Below are 22,360 nucleotides of genomic sequence, written 5' to 3'. Positions count from 1 at the left end.
ATTTCACTTAGTGATGATCCTTAGAATCATCCCAGTCTCATTCAGGATGCCTTGGGGTCAGTATAATGAGGCACCTGACTGAAAAAGTGATAGAATTCCTGAAGTTGCAGAGAAGAAAACAGGAACTTGGGATTGTCTTGATCAGGGAAACCTAAGTAAGGATGAAAAGATAAGAAAAAAAATGCAAATGTACACAAAATGCTTTCATATAATCAGTACTGTGGATTAGTTTTGTTTTTTGTTCTTTTTTATTTTTAAAGATTTTTTAAATTTATTTGACAGAGAAAGTGCGAGCACACACAAAGGGAGAAGCAGGCAGAGGGAGAGGGAGAAGCAGGCTCTCTGTCAAGCAGGGGAGCCTGATGAGGGTCTCTATGCGAGGGTCATGACCTGCGCCAAAGGCAGATGCTTAACCAACTGAGCCATCCAGGCGCCTCAACCCATGTATTATTTGTTGTTTAATTTGTATGTATTTTGGGTTTTCCAGGTATCTTTATCTTAACTGACTTCTGGTTTAATTCAATTGTGTTCTGAGAGCAAACATTGTAAAATTTTCTTCTTTTTAAAATTTCTATTCTTTTAAATTTGTTAAGGTGTGTTTTATGGTCTAGAATGTGGTCTGCCTTGGTGAATGTTCCATCTGAGCTTGAGAGGAAATGTATTTTGTTTTTGAGATAAAAATTTTTTAAAAAAGATTTTATTTACTTATTCATGAGAGAGAGAGAGGCATCGGCAGAAGCGGGATCCCCATGGAGCAGGGAGCCTGATGTAGGCTCCATCCCAGGACTCTGGGACCATGACCTGAGCAGAAGGCTGATGCTTAACTCACTGAGCCACCCAGGCACCCACCCCCCTTTTCTTTTTAAGAATTTTTTTTTTAAAGATTTGTATTCTGTTTTTGAATGAACTGGTCTGTAGATGTTTGTTTTATCTAGTTTATGGATGGTATATGTCAAGTTCATCTGTGCCTTTGCTGATTTGCTGCCTGCTGGATCTCTCCATTTGTAACAGGGGAGTGTTTAAGTCTCCAACTAAGATAGTAGAGGCACCTATTTCTTTTTGGAATTCTATTAGTTTTTGCCTTACATAGTTTGATTTTCTGTTGTTAGGTGCATTATGTTATGCTGTCTTGGAGAATTGGACCTTTATCATTATGTAATGCCTTTCTTTATCTCTGATAACTTTCTTTGCTATGAAGTCTGTTCTGTCTGAAATTAATATAGTCACTCCTGCTTTCTTTCCATTTGTCTTAGCATGGTCTATTTTTTATCCATTCATTTATTTTTAATCTTTATGTGTCTTTATACTTAAAGTAGATTTTTTTTTTAAAGATTTTATTTATTTATTTGACAGAGATCACAAGTAGGCAGGGAGGCAGGCAGAGAGAGGAGGAAGCAGGCTCTCTGCTGAGCAGAGAGCCCGATGCGGGGCTCAATCCCAGGACCCTGGGATCATGACCTGAGCCGAAGGCAGAGGCTTTAACTCACTGAGCCGTTCAGGCGCCCCTAAAGTAGATTTTTAAAAAATTATATTTATTTATTTGACAGAGAGAGACACGGTGAGAGAGGGAACACAAGCTGGAGTAGTGGGAAAGGGAGAAGCAGGCTTCCTGCTGAGCAGGGAGCCCGATGTGGGGTTTGATCTCAGGACCCTGGGATCATGACCTGAGCGGAAAGCAGACACTTAACGACTGAGCCACCCAGGTGCCTGCCCCCAGAAGCTTGCTCTCTTTAAATTGTGTTGTTTGTCTTTCATTGTGCCTTGTAATTTTTTCTTGATAGCTGGACATGATGTACTAGGAAAAAGGAACTGTTGTAAATAGGCCTTTAGTAATGTGTGGAAGGGGAGAGAAAGCTGTTCTATAGTCCTGTGATTAGGTCTCAGTCTTTTTTTTTTTTTTTTTTTTAAGATTTTTTGTTTATTTATTTGACAGACAGATCACAAGTAGGCAGAGAGGCAGGCAGAGAGAGAGGAGGAGGAGGCAGGCTCCCTGCTGAGCAGAGAGCCCGATGTGGGACTCAATCCCAGGATCCTGAGATCATGACCTGAGCCGAAGGCAGAGGCTTTAACCACTGAGCCACCCAGGCACCCAAGTCTCAGTCTTTTAGGGAGCCTTTGTTTCTGGGCTGTGAACTTCATGGTGTTTTATTTTCTTTCCTCCCCTGTTAGGTGGGAGAGGAGGGTAAGAATGGGCTGGAGTTGGGTATTTCCTTTCTCTGAGGTTAAACTCTGATAATACCCTAGCAGATTAGGCTCTGGTGTTCTCCTGAGGGCAGGCCTTGTTAAGAAGAATATAGTGCTCTAGTGTATTTCAAAATGGTTCTTTTCCCCCTCCCTGTTTCTTTTCCCCTTCCCTGTGGGAAGCATGAGGGGATTTTTCTCTGATATTTACTGAAGACCTAGTTGAGTTTCTGGATGTAAATCTCACAAAATACTAGGGCTGAGTCCCCCTTGAGGGTTTATTTTTTTAAAAAGACATTTTTTAGAGCAGTTTCAGTTACACAGCAAAATTGAGAGGAGGCTACAGAGATTTCCTGTATATTCCTCTGCCCCCAAAACATGCATAACCTTCCCCATTATCAGTACCACTCAGTGGAGTGTACATTAATTACCAAGGATGAATCTACACTAATGCATCATAATCATCCAAAGTCCATAGTTTGCCTTAGAGTTCATTCTTGGTGTTGTGTGTTGTATGGGTTTGTACAAATGTATAATGACATATATCCATCATTATAATATATAGAGTACTTTAACCACCCTAAAAATCCTCTGTGTTCTCTCTGTTCATCAACTTACCACCCTCAACTGTGGCAGTTATCTTTCTTGTCTCCATTGGTTTGCCTTTAATAGGAGGCCATGTATTTGCAATCATACAGTATGTAGCCTTTCCAGATTTACTTCCTTCTCTTTGTAATAGACATTTAAGTTTTCTCCATGTCTTTTTATGGCTTGATAGCCTGTTTCTTTTTAATGCTGAATAATATTCCATTGTTCGGATGTACCGTACTTTATTTATCTGTTCAGTTGAGGACATCTTGGCTGTTTCCCAGTTTTGACAGTTATGAATAAAGCTATTATATATACCCATGTGCAGGTTTTTGTGTGGACCACTCTGGAGTTTTTAACTTGTCCATGCTGAGTCTCCAGCATCTGGTCAGTACAGTTCAGGTTTTCCTGCCTTGGCGTTGGTTCCCATTGTGGTTTTTGTTCTTGACTTTCTGTTCCAGTAAGCCATGACTCCTTATATTTGTCTGTCTCTCCAGTATTGAGGACAGAAAGCAATTTGCACTGTGTCCTTGCTTCTCTTAAGGATCCTAGAAGAGTTACTGATTTTTTAATCTGTTTACCTTTTTACTTGAAAAGACAGGGTGGTGAATTTCAAGTTCCTTATTTGTGGAACTGGAAACTGGAAGTTCTGAACTACTTTTTTTTTTTTTAAAGATTTTATTTATTTGACAGATCACAAGTAGGCAGAGAGGCAGGCAGAGAGAGAGAGAGAGAGGAAGCAGGCTCCCTGCTGAGCAGAGAACCCGATGTGGGGCTCAATCCCAGGACCCCGGGATCACGACCTGAGCCGAAGGCAGAGGCTTTAACCCACTGAGCCACCCAGGCGCCCCTGAACTACTTTTTTAAAATGAAAAAATAGTGCACAAAAGAAGTAGGGTACGTCTATGATTTTAAAAAAGTAAACTATATGGAAGGAAATGCAAAGGAACATTTAAATCTCTGTTCCATTTTAGACCTTAGTTCTCTAGGCCTTCTCCCTAGAAGAAACCACTGTTAGTAGTTTCATGTATATTCTTTAATAGCTAATCTTAGTATGTACAAATACATGTGTGTGCAAACCTTTCTCTTAAAAAAATGGAAGCATATTCAGCATGTACTGGACCTTGTTTTTCCTTCATATATCTTAGAGTTCATGTCATATCAGTGTGCAAAGGTCTATTTCATTCTTCTTATGTTTGCATGTTATTCTGTTAGAGATGTATACCATGATTTCTTTTAACACCTCTCACCTCTCCATGGTGAACATTTAGGATTTTATTTAAAAGCATGGAAGCATAAATGTCCAGTTAGAATCAGTGTAGTCATGTACGTATATTTTTGTAATGTGTGAGTATATCTATGAGATACATTCCTGGAAGTTATCTCCTTAATATTAACAAATACAGATCACTGTTTTATAACTTGAATTTTTTTCCCTCACTCCTTTAGGAAAAAGCCGAAGAAGAGAGAAAATGGGACTGGATGTAGAAGGTCAATGAGATTATTAAAAGTAGATCCTTCAGGAGTGTCATTACCAGCACCCCCAGCCCAGCCGACAGTAATTGCAGATGAAAATGTAAGAAAGTGCAAAAACAATATATCACTCAATAAAATACTGAAAAATTTGAAATGTTTGAAACTAGATTTTAAAGGTCATTAAATTTCTTTAATAGGTACTTCATTAAGTACATACTTGACTGATTCTTGTTTAATGAGTAAGATTTCAAAATCATAAAGACTAGTTTGAATTCTGTATTTTTGCAGGCTTACATGCTATGGAATTATGGGTAAATTACTTAACCTTTCTGAGCCCCAGTTTCCCCATATTTAAAGTGGCAACAGTATAGAAATTTCAAAGAGGATTTGTGGGAGTTAAATGAAACAGTATCTGTAAAGTTCTGTATACTGTGTTAAGGGCTTAGTAAGTAAGCAATAAATGGTAGTATTAATGTTATTAATAATCCATAATATGTGATAATGGTGATGGTCCCTTGCTGTAGTATAACTTTGTACTATCAGTGAATAGAAAGAGTTTTACTTACCAAGTTTATTGTCTAAATATTTTAATGTTTTTTTTTTATTCAAGTGCACCCACTGTTTTTAATACTTTTATCTAAGTGCTTAATTATACTTTAGAAGGTAACACTAATTAGATTGGTGCTTTGGGAGCTAATTGCAAATTAAGGTGCTTGGGAAGAGTAGCTTTCCAGTATTTCTGAAGCCTCCACCCATGGTAGATATATTTACATTGAACTCATTAATGCCACACAACTGAAGCAACACTTGTGAAATGATACTTAATACTTACTGCATGTGATGTACTTTTTGTATTTTCTATTCTTTGCTTTTCATTAAAACATTGCTGGTTATAATACATTGAAATGATTTCACGATGCATGGGTTACAACCTGTGATTTAAAAAAACACTGGCATAAAATAATAACTTTACTCTGAGTAATGCAGTTGAACCAATCTGAATCCATTCCTAGCAACTCTTGTTCTTGGCATTGTAACTTTTGACAAGGTAACTTCTCTAAGTTTCATTATTATCTCTTTAAAATGTGGTATCTGAGGCACCTGGGTGGCTCAGTGGGTTAAGCCTCTGCCTTCGGTTACGGGTCATGATCTCAGGATCCTGGGATGGAGCCCCACATCGGACTCTCTGCTCAGCAGGGAGCCTGCTTCCTCCTCTCTCTCTGCCTGCTTCTCTGCCTACTTGTGATCTCTGTCTGTCAAATAAATAAATAAAATTAAATAAAAAAAAAGATCTTTCTAAAATGTGGTATCTCATTCACTGGATTGTTATGAGGATTAAGTAGGGTAATATATGTTCTTAGTTTACAGGATACACCTGGCAATCATTCACTGAACAACTGTTTTTGAATGCTAATGATGTGTCACCTATGTTGGTACTGAAAGTAATGTACTAAAAAACTTACATTCTAGGGCAGAGCAATAATCAACCCATTTTCTCATTTTAGTCTTTATTTTCTTATTTTTTTATAACAGCCTTTGTTACCTCCTGGGCCTTTAGAAATGACTCCTGAAAATCAAGATGATGACAGTGAACTATTTAAAAGATTTTTACAGACTTGGGCAGAAGTGAGCAAGGTATCACTTGGGAGGGCTTACAGCTTTTAGAATTATCTGTTAAGGAAATTTCAGTACATATATTAACTTAGTACTTTGGTCTTTTTCATTGTTTTAGACAAGTATTAAGAATACTGAGAAGGAGTTAGTTAACATTAAAAGGTGAGTTAAAAATCCCATGCCTTTGACTTATATTTTCTACAGTCTTTAAATTATAAAGATTATATACCATTACAAGAAGTTTTGAAAATGAGGTGAAATGATTACCTATAATATTTCTATCCTAGCATTTGTTGTTTTTGTATATTTTCTTCCAATTATTGCCATATGCAATACTGCTATGATATGAGTTTCCTAAATGCTGGGATTTTGTCTCAGTAACCAAATGGTGCCTGGTACATAATATATGTTCACTCATTATTTAATAAATGAGTGAATCCACGTACATTTTTAGTTTATTATAGTGTATATATAAATTTGCATTATGCATTTCATTAATATTATAGTTATAAAACATTATTATGTTATTAGAGTCTTTAAATTTATTGATTAATTGCATACTATTTCATTTACTTAACTTTTTCTGACTTTGTTGGTATTTGGAATTATATTCAGTTTAGTTTTGTGTGGTTAGTTGCGTATTTAGTTATATGTGTACATATATACATATATATATGTACACATATGGGTTAATTCTTTAGGATAGATTCCAGAAGTGAGATTAATGACTCAAGTATTAATGGACATTTTTCTGGCTTTAGTATACATTACTGAATTGTTTTCTAAAATCTTTTTCTTCTAAAAATCTCATATGAATTTACTCGCCACTAGCACTGTTAGTGAATGTATGTTTTAACTGCAGCCTGCTACCTTTTGTAAGTGAAAAATAGTATCCCATTCTTTAATTTGATTTCCTTGATTGTTAGGAGGTTGACTGTTTTCACTAACTGTGTCTCTTTTATTTTTTGAGTCATCTTTTAGTTACTTTGACTACTGATTGGTTTTACTTCTAAAATTTAACATCTTTTCCTCAGCTATAAAGCCAATTTAAGTGGCATGGTCATTAATGAAGATACTGTTCATAAAGTCACCAGAGGTGCAATATTTTCTGTGGCTCTCCACCCATCAGAAATTAGAACTTTGGTGGCAGCTGGGGCCAAATCTGGGCAAGTTGGACTTTGGGATTTGGTAAGTTAATTTTTTGAAAGTAATAAAGTTTGACTGAAATAGTCTATAGGAGAATGGCCTACAGCCATGTGTTTTATAGATGTTACTTGAGATTTATAGTTTTGTACTTTGTGATTCCAGATTTTAGAAATTGAGAAATTTTTGTTGGCTTTCTAGAACTTAAATATTTTTTATTTCAATATTATTAGTCATCTGAGAATAATTGCCAGGAAACGGTTATACCTTTAAATGTAAATATGAAAAGATCACACAAAATTCTTAGTTTTCTGATTGTGTTTATATTTATTTATTTATAATATTTTTATTTATGTTTGTGAGAGAGAGCACGAGAGCAGGCGAGCATGGGCATGGGGGAGGGGCAGAGGGAGAAGCAGACTCCCCGCTGCACAGGGAGCCAGAGGTGGGACTCGATCCCAGGACCCTGGGATCATGACCTGAACTGAAGGCAGATGCTTAACTGACTGATCCACCCAGGCACCCTCTATTTTTTTTTTTAAAGTTTTATTTATTTATTTGATGGGGCCGGGGAGGGGAGTGAGAGAGAGAGAGAGATACCACAAGTAGGCAGAGAGGCAGAGAGAGAGGGGAAAGCAGGCTCCCTGCTGAGCAGAGAGCCTGATGTGGGGCTCGATCCCAGGACCCTGAGATGATGACCTGAGCCAAAGGCAGAGGCTTAACCCACTGATCCACCCAGGCGCTCCATCCCTCTAATTATTTTTAAAGTTTCTGGGGCACCTGGGTGGCTCAGTCAATAAGCATCTGCCTTTGGCTCAGGTCATGATCCTGTAGTACTGGGATCGAATCACCACATCAGGCTCCGTGCTCAGCAGACTCTCCCTCTCCCTCTGTTCTTTCTCTCTCTCTTGCTCACTCTCTCAAATAAATAAATAAAATCTTTTTAAAAAAATCTAAAAATAAATAAAGTTTTCAGACTGGGAAAAGTATCTTCCTAGGGATCTGCTTAGGATAATCCCATTCAGGGGCGCCTGGTGGCTCAGTGGGTTAAAGCCTCTGCCTTCGGCTCAGGTCATGATCCCAGGGTTCTGGGATCGAGCCCCGCATCGGGGTCTCTGCTCAGAGGGAGCCTGCTTCCTCCTCTCTCTCTCTGCCTGCTTGTAATCTCTGTCTGTCAAATAAATAAATAAATAAATCTTAAAAAAAAAAAAAAGGATAATCCCATTCATTTTTTATGAGTTACAAACAGACGCTGAATTCCATTCATTGTCCGTATAATTTTCCATGGATTGATTTTGGTGGTTACAAAATTGAGAAAAGCCAAGTTAATGTTCTTTTTTTTTTTTTTTTTTTTTAAGATTTTATTTATTTATTTGACAGACAGAGATCACAAGTAGGCAGAGAGGCAGGCAGAGAGAGAGGAAGGGAAGCAGGCTCCCTGTTGAGCAGAGAGCCCGATGCGGGACTCGATCCCAGGACCCTGAGATCATGACCTGAGCTGAAGGCAGCGGCTTAACCCACTGAGCCACCCAGGCGCCCCCAAGTTAATGTTCTTGAATTTATTTTCTTATTGGCAAAGTAGGACAAAGACCTGAAAAATACTGTAAGGACAATTAATGGAGATGAATATACTATGGTAACTTGAAGCTGGTTAGGGTTAATAAACAGATTTTGTGAGAAGAAGAAAGAAATAAATACCAAATTCTCTCTTGTTTTTGGAGCATAGGTTCTTCCTTAGTTTGATAAAGTGAGTGAGGTTGGGAGGTAAAAGTATTTGGTAAATAAAATAAATAGAGAAGTGGGAAGAGGACTAAAAATAGTATAAGGTAGTACAAGCTAAGAGACGAGTTTCAGGGGTCGGAGTTTGACCAGCCTTCTTGCAGGTAAGTTAAAAAGAATGGGAGTAGAGAAAAGGCCACTGGTTTTGAAATTGGGGTACCATTAGTTGAGAGAATAGCTTCAACAATGAGATAAGGAAGGAACACAGACTTTGATAGAATAAAAAAGAATAGGGTAGTGGAAGAAATGAAAGCAATGGATAAAAATCAGTGGTTGAAGAACTCTGAAAAGGAAAAATAGAAAATTAGCATAGTCAAGGGAAAATCTTTTCAGGGTAGATTGATTTGTACAGAGTTGAAGACATGTGTAAAAGTCCCTTTGTCATGTCTTTCCTGGTGGCTCCAAAATCTGTATTACTAAATCTCTGTAGTCTGGCATCTCTCTCAACTTTCTAATTGTCCCGGATACTTGGCTATCATGTTAATAGCTTGAGTAAGTCTTAAATGCAAAACTTCTGCTGTCCTGTGCTCATCCCCCAGTTCCTCTAGTTTTAAAAAAAAAAAATTAACTTGGAATCAGTTGGTTAAGTGGCTGCCTTTGGCTCAGGTCATGATCCCAGGGTCCTGGGATCCAGCCCGAGTCAGGCTCCCTGCTGGTTGGGGAGCCTGCTTCTCTCTCTCCCTGTGCCTGCTGCTCTGCCTACTTGTGTCAAATAAATCTTTGAAAAAAATTTACTTGATTTACATAATTACCTATTATAAAATTCACATTTTGAATATACAACTCAATGATTTTTAGTACGTTTATTACTGAGTTGTGTAACTATTCATACTCTAGTTTCAGAACATTTTCATCATTCCTAAATGTTCCTCGGCTATTTAGATTTAATTCCCCAATTAATTACTCTTGTTCCCAGGCAGATCTCCATATATTTGCCATTTTTGGACATGTCATATAAATAGAATCATACAGTATGTGGTCTTTTATGTTAACTTCTTTCTCGTAATGTTTTCAAGGTTCATTTATGTTTTAGTATATATCAATATTTCATTCTTTTTAAATTGTTGAATAGTATTCCATTGTATACCACATTTTGTTGATCCATTTTATCACTTAATAGATATTTAGATTGTTTCTACTTTTTGGCCATTCTGAATAATGCTACTAAAAACATCGGTGTACACATTTTTGTTTGGATATGTGTTATTTCTCTTGGGAAGATACCTAGGGGTAGAATTGCTGGGTCTTAATGATAATTCGTTAACATTTTGAGGAACTGCCAAACTGCATTCTAAAATGATTGCTTCATTTACTATTCCCACCAGCAACATATGAGGGTTCTAATTTCTCCACATGCTCACCAGTATATATTATTGTCTGTCTTTTAGAGTATAGCCTTTCTGGTGGGTGTGAAATGGTATCTCATTGTGGTTTTGATTTGTATTTCCCTAATGACTAACAATGTTCAGCGTCTTTTCATGCTGTTTGAATATCTTTGGTAAAATAGCTATTCATATCTTTAATCAATTTTTAATTAGGTTGTTTGTCTTCTTATTGAATCAGAAGAGTTTGTAAATTCTAGATACAGATTCTTTCTTAGATATGTTTTGGAAATACTTCTTCTAGTCTTTGAATTTTCTTTATTTTCTTAATGCTGTCTTTTTTTCCCCTTAATGCTGTCTTTTGAAGTGCTGAAGTTCTGAATTTTGATGACATCCAGTTTATCAAAATTTTTTAATGGATTGTGCTTTTGGTGTTATATTTTAAAAATCTTTGTCTAGTCCCAAGCTTTTTTTTTTTTTTTTTTAAGATTTTATTTTTATTTATTAGAGAGAGCACAAGTAGGGGAGCAGCATAGGGAGGGGGAGAAGCAGGCTCTCTGCTGAGCATGGACCCCAGTGAGGGGCTCCATCCTAGAATGTTGAGATCATGACCTGAGCCAAAGGCAGTTGCTTAACCAACTGAGCCACCCAGGTGCCCCTGGCACCAAGCTTTTAAGAGCCTTTTCTGGTTTTTTTTGTCCTGAAAATTTTATAGTTTTCCTTTTACATTTAGTTTGCTGATTCATCTTGAGTAATTTTTAAATATGGAGTGAGACAAGAGCCCAAATTTATTTTTTTGTATATGAATATCCAGTTGTCATTTAAAAAAAAGATTTATTTATTTATTTGTCAGAGAGCGCACAAGCAGGGCGAACAGCAGGCAGAGGGAGAAGCCGGCTCCCTCCTGAGCAAGGAGCCCAATACAGGACTCAATCCCAGGACCCTGGGATCATGACCTGAGCCAAAGAGAGACACTTAAGCAACTGAGCCACCCAGGCATCCCCCAGTTGTCATTTGTTGAGAAGATTATCATTTCCCCTATTGAACTGCCTTGACACTCCCTCAGTTTTTCCTCTTAACTTTCTGTCAGGTTCCTAGTGTCACCTAGAATCAAAAGTTGTTATCCTTTATTAAGTCACCCATTTTCCCATTCATTCCTTTGTTCATTCCACATTTATTATTTTGTGTTTAGTAATATTCTCATGATTTCCCAGCTGTTAAACATTTGTGAGCAAAGACTGTCTCTGCCCTCTTGGTGTTTAGAATTTAGTGGCCAAAACAGCATTAATGAAATAATGGCCAAATATGTAATTACATATTTGATAAGTGGAGTGAATTATATACTGTGATTAATGGCCTGAAGGAAAAGTAGTGTAAATGAAAACATATGACGGGGGCTGGCCTAATTTAGAGGATTAGGGCAAGCTTCCTTGAGGAACTGAGATGAGATTTGAAAGCTAAGGTGTAGACCAAGTAAAGAAAGGGGAAAGGGTATTTCAGGCCAGGGGAAGAGCATGTCACGGACCTTGCTAGGCAGGGGAAGGCCTACCTGATACATTTAAGGAACTGAAAGAATGTTTGTGTGGCTAGAGTATAGACAGCAAAGGAATGAACAAGAGGGATTATGTTGGGCCAAGGCCCCATCTCCTCTTTTAGAATTACCATACTTTTTTTTTTTTTTTTAAAGATTTTTTGTTTATTTATTTGACAGAGAAACAGCGAGAGAGGGAACATAAGCAGGGGGAAGTGGGAGAAGGAGAAGCAGACCTCCTGCCGAGCAGGGAGCCCAATGTGGGGCTCGGTCCCAGGACCCTGGGATCATGACCTGCTCAAAACAAACTGGTCTTGGATTCAATTAGATTTAAAGTAGTAAGAAGTACTCTTTTTTTCCCCTAAGATTTTATTTTTAAGTAATCTTCATATCTAATGTAGTACTTGAATTCACAGCCCTAAGACCACGAGTTGCATGCTCCACTGACTGAACCAGGTGCCTCTAGAAGCTCTGTTAACCTGGTATATTATTATTATTATTTTTAAAGATTTTATTTATTTATTTGACAGAGATCACAAGTAGAGAGACAGGCAGAGAGAGGTGGGGAAGCAGGCTCTCTGCTTAGCAGAGAGCCTGATGCGGGGCTCGACCCCAGAACCCTGGGATCATGACCTGAGCCGAAGGCAGAGGCTTTAACCCACTTAGCCACCCAGCCACCCAGCTGAAGGCAGAGGCTTTAACCCACTGAGCCACACAGAATCAGGTATATTCTAATTAAAATGGACAATTGGAATTTCCATAGAATGAGCAAAAAGCAGTCAAATCAGTAAATAAAACAAAACAAAACACCAAAAAACTCTTAGAGCACTAATGCAGTGTACTACTTTAGCTCAGCTGGAGTTGGGGGTGCCACAGCATGGTTTAGCTTCTACCTTGTCCTACAACTGAATTCCGTATTGGTGAATTGACCAAATCCTGAGGATTTTCACCTGTGTCTCAAAACTGAAGAGAGGTACATTGAGTAGATTTTTTAGATTTTTCCTCTTTTGAGTGAGGAATAGGGAAATGGCTGCTGAGGGGAAAAGGGGGAAAAGAGGGGAAGTGGGAAAAGTGAACAGTAGGACTAATTCTCTATAGGGAAATTTTCTTGGTCTTCGGGAGTGGTTAAGCCACCTCCTTCCCCACAAACCAGCCAAGTAGGTGGTATAAATCCTGATACAAAATACTGAATAGAATCTCGTAGTGTAGGAACTCCAACAAATACTGCTTGCTATTTCAGCTGAAACCCACCTATCTACTTCCCTCCTCCTGCTCCTTGGCTACAGAAAAGCTTATCTTTTTCTGAGGAAAAAAATGAACTGATGTCAGATACTGGGAGGAAGAGTCAACATATATCAGAGCATCTAACATGGACAGAGCAATTCAAGCATAATGGAAATTAAAAGGAACAATTTGGCAACTAGGCAAACACTGTTGCAAGAATAACAGAAGAAGGTCCTTAAATGTATCAGGTAGGCTTTCCCCTGCCTAGTAAGGTCCTTGGCATGCTTTTCCCCTGGCCTGAAGAACCTGGCATGCAAAGACAGGCCTAGAAGAGAAACATAACCCAAGGAAAGAAAGGAAATTATTTGCAGTTCCGGACTGTAGAACTCTAATGTTCAGTATAGTAGCTACTGGTTCTAAGAGACTGTTGACATTCATGGGGCACCTAGGTGGCTCAGTCAGTCATGATCTGGGGTCCTGGGATCGAGCCCTGCATCAGGCTTCCTGCGCAGTGGAGTGTCTGCTTGTCTCTCTCCCTCTGCCCCTCCCCCACCTGCTCATGTGCCCCCCAATCTCTCAAATAAATAAATAAATAAATAATTTTTTTTGGGAAAAAAAAGACATTTAAATTAAGGAAAATTTAGTTCTTCAGTTGCACAGGGCACTTTTTAAGTGCATATAGCCACATAAAGCTAGTGGATATTACATTGATAGTGCACACATACAACATTTTTCTTATCTCAGAAAGTTCTTTTGGACAGTGCTGCTGTGGAGCAAGTTAATAACAACATTATTTGGTAAAATAATACTCAAAGATAAGGTGATAAAACAAGAATGAGATGGAAAAGGAGATTGCAGAACTAATGAAACAAATTGAAGATTAGTGAAACTAATAAACAAAAGCAAGGAACACAATAGACATTGCTGAAAACTAAATTATAGACATTAAAGACTTGGGGTAATCTCAAACACAGACAACCCAGTAAGTTAAGGGAAGACAGTCAAAGATAACCCAACAGTGGAACAGAAAATATATTCAAAGAGAATTCTTCTGAAAAGACCGATTGGAATGGCAGATTGAATATGTATACCATGGTCTAGGAAATCTTGGAACTTAGAGGATAAAGAATTCTTTAGGCAGAGAAAATAAATTGTATTCAAGGGAAGGAACCCGGCGTTTCTGTTTTCTACAATAGTATTTCATGTAATATCTGTGAAGTTCCGAGGGAAGTAAGTGTGGCCCAGAATATTTAGTCCAAGATACATCTCTAATTAAAGGCAGCTGGTAGGTATTCTCAAATGTGAAAAAACTCAAGAAATTGAAGACATGTGAGCTCATGTGGGAAAAAAAACTGCTTGAGAGCAAATCTCAGCCAGTTAAGAGTAAATCAGAATTAAAAATTATGGAATGAAGAAGCTTGACAAAAGAATTGGTGATGGGCATTGAATCCCTTCCAATGCAGGACTCATGTAAAATGGCTACATAAACAATGTTTATGGAACTGGATGGGAATGTTATCAACCTGGACAAAATACAAATAATAATTAACAAAATATAGAGATGGAGATAGGGTAGATTGGTAAAAATAAAAAAAAAATAATGCTGTCATTCAATAGAAAATGTCTAAAATTGAGACATAGTTAAAAAATAAGGATAATGACTACGACTACAACTCATTTTGTTTTATACTTTTTAGGGGATATTGCTTGATAAAGTTACAAATACTGTTGACCTGTAACATGGTTTAAACTTGGTGGGCCTACTTATACATGGATTTTTTTTTTCAGTAAATATATAGGAAAATTTTTTGGAGATTTGTAACAATTTGAAAAAACTTGTAGATGAACCATGTAGTTTAGAAATACTGAAAAAATAAAGAAAAAGTTAGGCGGGTCATGAATGCATAAAATACATGTAGATACTATTTTTTCATTTACTATCATAAAATATATGCAAGCCTATTTTATAAAAAGTAAACATTTTTCCAAATCTTCAACAAACACAGATCCTATGTGGCACCATCATAGTTAAAAGAAATGTAATAAAGATACAGTATTAAATCATAACTGCATAAAACTAATAGTTATAGTACTATAAAAATCTCTTAGCTCTTCTTTTGTTACCATGGTGAGCTTAATTATGGCAAGTATTTCCTTGAAACACCAGTCATCTCTGTGTGAATGGTTTATCTCCAATAAACTGTATCGCAGAAAAAGTGATCTTTCAGGGTTCTTGCATATTTTTCATTGTGCTCAGTGCAATACTGTACACCTTGAATAACACCATAGAACTCATATGGTGCCACTAGTGATGCGAGAAAGTGCTTCCAAGAAACAGAAAATTCAGGACAGTACAGAAAAGAGTTGGAATTGCTTGATAAATACTATAAATTGAGGTCTGTAGTAGCAGTTGCCTGGCATTTCAGGATAAATGAATCTAGCAGAAGGACTATTGTAAAAAAAAAAAAAAATTGTAAAATCGTTGCTACAGCTTCTCTAGCAGGTGTGGAAAGCCTTGTGCTTTTTGCAAAATACCTTTTTTTTTTTTTTAAAGATTTTATGTATTTATTTGACAGAGAGATCACAAGCAGGCAGAGAGAGAGGAAGAAGCAGGCTCCCTGCTGAGCAGAGAGCCCGATTCGGGGCTCGATCCCAGGACTCTGGGATCATGACCTGAGCCAAAAGTAGAGGCTTTAACCCACTGAGCCACCCAGGCGCCCCAGCAAAATACCTTTTTATTTCATATTGAAGATGTGGCTTTTATGTGGGTATAGGATTGCTCCAAGGAAGACATACCTGTAGACTAATACGATTTGAGAAAAATTAAAGTCATCATATGACAAAACAAATGAAAGGTGAAAGATCTAAAGCTGGAGAATTTAATGCCGGCAAAGGATGGTTTGATAATTTTTAGAAGTTTGGTTTAAAAATATGTCAGGATAACAGGAGAAGCAGCTTCTGCTGACCCAAGAGTGCAGACAAGTTCTCAGACACCATTAAGAAAATTACTAAGAAAGGGTATCTGCCTGAGCAGGTTTCTAATTCAGAGGAAAGTGCATTGGGTAAAAAAAAATGCCACAAAGGACATTTATTAGTAAGGAAGAGAGGTGAGCACCAGGTTTGAAGGCAGGAAGGAATAGATTAACTCTTCTGCATAAATACAGTTGGGTTCATGGTCAGGACTGCCCTCATCTGTAAAGCTGCTAATCCCTGACCTCCAAGGGAAAAGATAAACACCAGCTGCCCGTCTTTTGGCTGTACAACAGGAAGTCCTGGAAACTAGCACTTTTCTGGATTGGATTCATCAGTGCTTTTTCTCTGACATCAGGAAGTACTTTGTCAGTAAGGGACTGCCTTTTAAATTTCTTCTGATACTGGACAATGTCCCTGGCTACCCAGAACTCCATGAGTTCAACACCAAAGGCATGAAAGTGTTGCTCCCAAATATGGTGTCTCTAATTCAGCCTCTAGATCAGGGGGTCATTAAGGACGTTTAAGGCTCATAACACATGGTGCTCTATAGAAAAGGTTATCAAGGCCATGGAAGAGATGCCCTGTAGAGAAAACATGAAAGTCTGGAAAGATAACACCATTGAAGATACCATTGTTGTTATAGAAAAAGCCATGAAAGCAATCAAGCCTGAACAGAATACATTCCTGCTAGAGAAAACTGTGTCCAGATGTTGTACATGACTTCACAGGATTTATAACAGAGACAAGGAAATCATGGAAGAGATTGTGGTTATGGCAAAAATGATGGGGGTGAAGGGTTTCAGGATATGGATCTTGGAGGAATTCAAGGACCAAGAGATTCTCCACCAGAGGAATTTAGAGAAGAGTGCTTGGTGGAGATGGTACTTCTGAACCAGTGCCAGATGATGAAGCAGTGTTAGAAAACAAATTGACACTCTTAATCTCAGGAAACAAACTGAGGGCTGCTGAAGCGGGGTGGGGAGGGATAGTGTGGCTGGGTGGTAGACATTGGGGAGGGTATGTGGTATGATGAGTGCTGTGAATTGTTTAAGACTGATGATTCACAGATGTGTACCCCTGAAACAAATAATACATTCTATGTTTAAAAAAAAAAATTGACAATCTGGCATAAGCATTTTGAGTATTCAAGATAGCTACTTCTTTAATGATGTGGGCCCTTCTATGGTATGGACACTGTAACTAAAGCAAATGGTGGAAGAAGAATAGGTACTATATGTATAGAAACATTTTTAGAGAAATGAAGAAAAGACAAATTATGATGTACTTCATAAAGTTACACTCTGTGTGCCTACCTCTCCTGCATCTTCAGCTACCTTCCCACCTCTTCTATTGCTGTCACCCCTGAGACAGCAACACTCAGCTCCTCCTCATCCTCAGCCTACTCAGCATAAAGACAGCAAGGATAAAGACCTTTATGACGTCGATCCATTGCATTTAGTAAATAGTCATCCTGCTGTACAGTTAACAAATTTATCTGTTGTATATGTGTCTGTCTTCATGTGAAAATCTAGTAACTGTACAGCAAGAAGTATATGAGACATATTTCTGTCATTATCATCCTCCTTGCCTAAGTCATTATGTAGAGCATCATGTGCAAAACTGGTATGAAAGTGGATAGTCTATCCTTACATAGGCATAGGTGAGTAGTATTTAATATAAAATTAATAATGTGTTAGCTTTCTTACTGTTTTATAATTTTGCTTTCAAAGAATGATATTACCATACAGTATACCTTTCTTTCTTGTAATTGAAGATACTCTCTATCAGCCTATCGACATAGGTAAGTGGTTTGTTTTTTTAAAGTGTTTCCAGTACTGCATTGTGACATGACTGTAATACCGTACACCATCAGAATTTTACAAGGGTTCATTCATTTGTGTATGGCTATGCTACTCTGAAGCTACTGTATTGATTACACTAGGCTATCATAAAGCAGTCGATTGCCACTTTATTATCAATGCAGTAAATATGGATTTCACATTTTGTTTGCTTTTTTTTTTTTTAAGATTTTATTTATTTATTTGACAGAGACAGCGAGAGAAGGAACAGAAGCAGGGGGAGTGGGAGAGGGAGAGAAGCAGCCTTCCTATTGAGGAGGAGCACCATGTGGGGCTCCATCCCAGGACTCTGGGATCATGACCTGAGCTGAAGGCAGATGCTTAACGGCTAAGCAACCCAGGCACCCCTATGTTTTCATTTTTGATGTTTGTTAGTAATACGTATACTATCTGAAGTGTTTCGTATCCTATAAGACAGTATTTTTTTTTTAAGATTTTATTTATATATTAGAGAGAGAGAATGAGAGGGGAGGGGTCAGAGGGAGAAGCAGATTCCCCACTGAGCAGGGAGCCTGATGTGGGACTCGATCTGGGGACTCCAGGATCATAACCTGAGCTGAAGGCAGTTGCTTAACCAACTGAGCCACCCAGGCGCCCCTAAGACAGTATTGAGAAGTACTGACAGATGATTCATCTTGTAAACAGATGACATAAACTTACAGTATTGAAAAACAATGCAGTCCTGTAAATATATTTTCTTTTCCTTATGATTTTAATCTTTTCTCCGGCTTTCTCTGTTGCAGAAGTACAGTATATAATATGCATAACGTACAAAACGTGTTAATTGACTGCATATGTTATTAAGGATGTCGGTCAACAGTAGGGTATGAGCAGTTAAGTTTTTGCGTAGTCAAAATTATACATGGTTCAACTGCATGGTGAGCTGGTGCGCCTAATCCGCATGTTGTACAAGGGTCAGCTGTACTCAAACTTCAGAAATTCAGCCTGATTTTCTTTTATTATTTTGAAGTGTAGTTATATTTAGTCCTATTAAAAATGGCATGTATAGCATGGTCTTATTTTTTTCTTAATTTGTTTGTCATTCTATCTGTGTAATTACATACAAAGATATTTATATTAATAACAGTATTTTATTTTTATTTTTTATTTTTTATTTTTTATTTTTATTTTTATTTTTTTTAAGATTTTATTTATTTATTTGACAGGCAGAGATCACAAGTAGGCAGAGAGGCAGGCAGAGAGAGGAAGGGAAGCAGGCTCCCCGCTGTGCAGAGAGCCCGATGCGGGCCTCGATCCCAGGACTCTGGGATCATGACCTGAGCTGAAGGCAGCGGCTTAACCCACTGAGCCACCCAGGCGCCCTAATAACAGTATTTTAGTGATAATTTTAGTTAATTTTGGATTTGGAGTGATTTTTAATATCTTTCTACATTTCTGTATTTAAGTTTTTTTTATAACAATGGAGCGTTTTTTGTTTTTCTAAAAAATGCTATGCACAATTACGTGAAGATACTAACAATGGTTAACTCTGGGAAGGAGGAGTGAATATGATTATAATTTTTTCCCTTCCTTTCCTTTAAAAAATTGTTTAAATTTAAAATGAAAGATGCTCAAGTATTTCAGCTCAAGTGTTTCAGAGCAGATTAAGCCAGATTTGGAAATGATAGTTTTATTCATAATATGACATATGCCATAAGAATATAGCTTAGGGGCGCCTGGGTGGTTCAGTGGGTTAAAGCCTCTGCCTACGGCTCAGGTCATGATCTCAGGGTCCTGGGATCGAGCCCCGCATCGGACTCTCTGCTTAGCGGAGAGCCTGCTTCCTCTCTCTCTCTGCCTGCCTATCTGCCTACTTGTGTTCTCTGTCAAATAAATAAATAAAATCTTTAAAAAAATATATATATAGCTTATCCAGATCTGAGAAGTGATGATTTAGGAATTGGTAATCCAGTTGTGGAAAGGATAATCCCTAGAAGTAGTAAGAATATTAATGTGGAATTGAAATATATACATTTTCAATTGCAATGGTGTATTTAGGGGATAGAACATGGGGCTTGCACTCATGACCCTGACATGAAAATGGAGCTAAAATCAAGCATCAGAAGCCCCAGAGATAAAATATTTTTAAAATTATTACTTTGTGTCAGGACCAAATAACTTATGAAAATTGTGTTAGAATGATTTATAGAAGCATGCTGAGGAAGCAAAGTAGTAATGGTATTGATTTTTTTTTTTTTTTAGTATTTTTAGTATTAGGGAATTATGCTGTATGTGAAATAAAGAGTAGATTTCTCATTTCCTGATGATTTCATGAACTGAAGTCATAGTAAACTAATTTTTTTCCTTCTGCATTATGAAGAAACCAGTTTGCTAGTTTCAAAAAGCTGGAAACTGTTAAATGTGACAGTATTGTTGGATTGAAAATTAGAAAAAAGTAATTTAGTGATGATAGGAAGTTTTTAGTTCTGACTTTCTGAATGAGAGGGTGGGTATAATTACAGACTAAGGAAAGATTGAATGTAATACAGATATAAACAGTTTAATGACAGAAAGTGTTACTACTTTTCACTAGTTTTTGTCTCTCTCCCTGCCCCCAACTTTCTTACAGACTCACCAATCTAAAGAAGATGGAGTTTATGTTTTCCAGCCCCACACTCAGCCAGTTAGCGGTATTTACTTCTCACCCGCCAATCCGGCTCACATACTGTCACTGAGCTATGACGGCACATTACGCTGTGGGGATTTTTCAAGGGCTATTTTTGAAGAGGTAAATGTTAATGTATTTACATACTGACTTGAGGTGATATTCTGGATTCTTTATGAAATGCCACATGAATGATTATCATACCAATCAGAATGGGTGAAGTGGTATAGAATAGGAACTTTAGAATTACACTACTTAAGTTTGAATCGCACCATCTGTTACTACTTGTGTGACCTTGGAAGTTATTTAACCTCTTTGCATCAATTTCCTTAGTTGTGAAATGGTATAGTAATAGTACCTACCTCATGGGTTGTCATGAGGATTGAATGACTTTAGGCAGATAAAGTGGTCAGAATGCAGCCAGACACATAAGTGTTTGCTCTTATTTTTAAATTTGTGTAAAAAGTTTTTATTGTGTATTACTCTTTTTTATTGAAGTATAGTTGACACACAGTGTTTCATTAGTTTCAGGTGTACTACATAGTAATTCAACTCTGTACATTATGCTGTGCTCACCGCCAAGTGTAGCTACCATCTGTCACCATGCAGTTGCTACTACTGCATTGCCATTGAATATATTCTCTGTGCTGTACATTTTATCCTTTTTTATTCCCATATTCATTCCATTGCTAGAAGCCTGTATCTGCCATTCCCCTTAACTCATTTTGACCATTCTTCCTCCACCCCTCTGAATCCCTCTGGCAACCACCAGTTTGTTCTATTTATGGTCTGTTTCTGCTATTTTTGGTTTTGTTCATTTGTTTTTTAGATTCCATATAAGTGCTATTTGTCTTTCTCTGTCTCACTTAACTTCACTTAGCAAAATGTCCTCTAGGTCCATGTGTGTTGTTAGAAATGGCAAGATCTCATTCTTTTTTTTATGGCTGAGTAATATCCCATTGCATACACACACACACACACACACACACACACACCCACCCCAGCATCTTTATTCATTCATCTGTCAGTGGACATCTGTAGTGAACATAAGGGTATATATATCTTTATGAGTTAGTGTTTTCATTTTCTTTGGGTAAATACTAGTAGAATTACTGGATTATATAGTTTTCCTATTTTTAGTTTTTTTGAGGAACCTGCGTACTGTTTCTGTGGTGGCTCTACTAATTTACATTCCTACCAACAGTGCATAGGCATTCCTTTTTCTTCACATCTTTGCCAGTACTTGCTATTTCTTGTCTTTTTGATAGTAGTCATTCTAACAGGAATAAGGTGAGATTTCATTGTGATTTTGATTTGCATTTCCCTGATAGTCAGTGATGTTGAGCATCATTTCATGTGTCTGTTGGCTATCTCCGTATCTTTGGAAAAATGTCTGTATCCTCTTCCCATTTTTTAATTGAATTACTTGGAGGTTTTTTGGTATTGAGTTAAGTTCTTTATATATTCATTCTCTATATATGTTCCAGATATATAAGGGATATTAACCCCTTATCAAATATATTATTTGCAAATATCTTATCCCATTTGGTAGGTTGCCTTTTCATTTTTTTTTTAATGGTTTCCTTTGCTGTACAAAAGGTGCTTATTTTGATATAGTCCTAATAGTTTATTTTTGTGTTTGTTTCCCTTTCCTTAGGAGACATACCTAGAAAAATGTTGCTAAGTCTGGTGTCAAAGAGATTATTGCCTGTGTTTTCTTTTAGGAGTTGTATGGTTTCAGATTTTACATTTAGGTCTTTAATCCATTTTCAGTTTTTATTAATTAATTTTTAAAAGTAAACTCTACACCTAATGTGGGGCTTGAACTCGTGACACCAAAATTAAGAGTATCATGCTTTACCAACTGAGATAGCTAAGCACCGCCATTTAGGTTTATCTTTGTATATGGTGTCAGAAAGTGGTCCAGTTTCATTTTTTTCATGTAGCTATCGTTTTCCCAGCACCATTTATTGAAGAGACTGTCTTCCCCATTGTATATTTTTGCCTTCTTTGTCCTAGATTAATTGACCATATAAGCATGGGTTTATTTCTGGGCTCTCTGTTC

General features: G+C 37.4%; 1 protein-coding gene across 1 annotated transcript in view; it reads left to right on the top strand.

Moving 5' to 3' along the window:
• Window positions 1-22,360, top strand: part of WDR76 (WD repeat domain 76) — a 61,255-nt gene that overhangs the window by 20,787 nt on the left and 18,108 nt on the right. The window contains 5 exon segments of the mRNA XM_032856630.1: window positions 4,219-4,345; window positions 5,779-5,880; window positions 5,978-6,021; window positions 6,894-7,047; window positions 20,260-20,418. Coding sequence (XP_032712521.1) covers window positions 4,219-4,345; window positions 5,779-5,880; window positions 5,978-6,021; window positions 6,894-7,047; window positions 20,260-20,418 — 586 coding nt within the window.

The sequence above is a fragment of the Lontra canadensis genome, unplaced genomic scaffold, assembly GCF_010015895.1.
Source record: "Lontra canadensis isolate GAN:19392208 unplaced genomic scaffold, GSC_riverotter_1.0 scaffold12, whole genome shotgun sequence".
Classification (NCBI taxonomy): domain Eukaryota; kingdom Metazoa; phylum Chordata; class Mammalia; order Carnivora; family Mustelidae; genus Lontra; species Lontra canadensis.
Note: the sequence above shows the minus strand (reverse complement) of the source record. Positions and strands in the feature narration are given on the sequence as shown.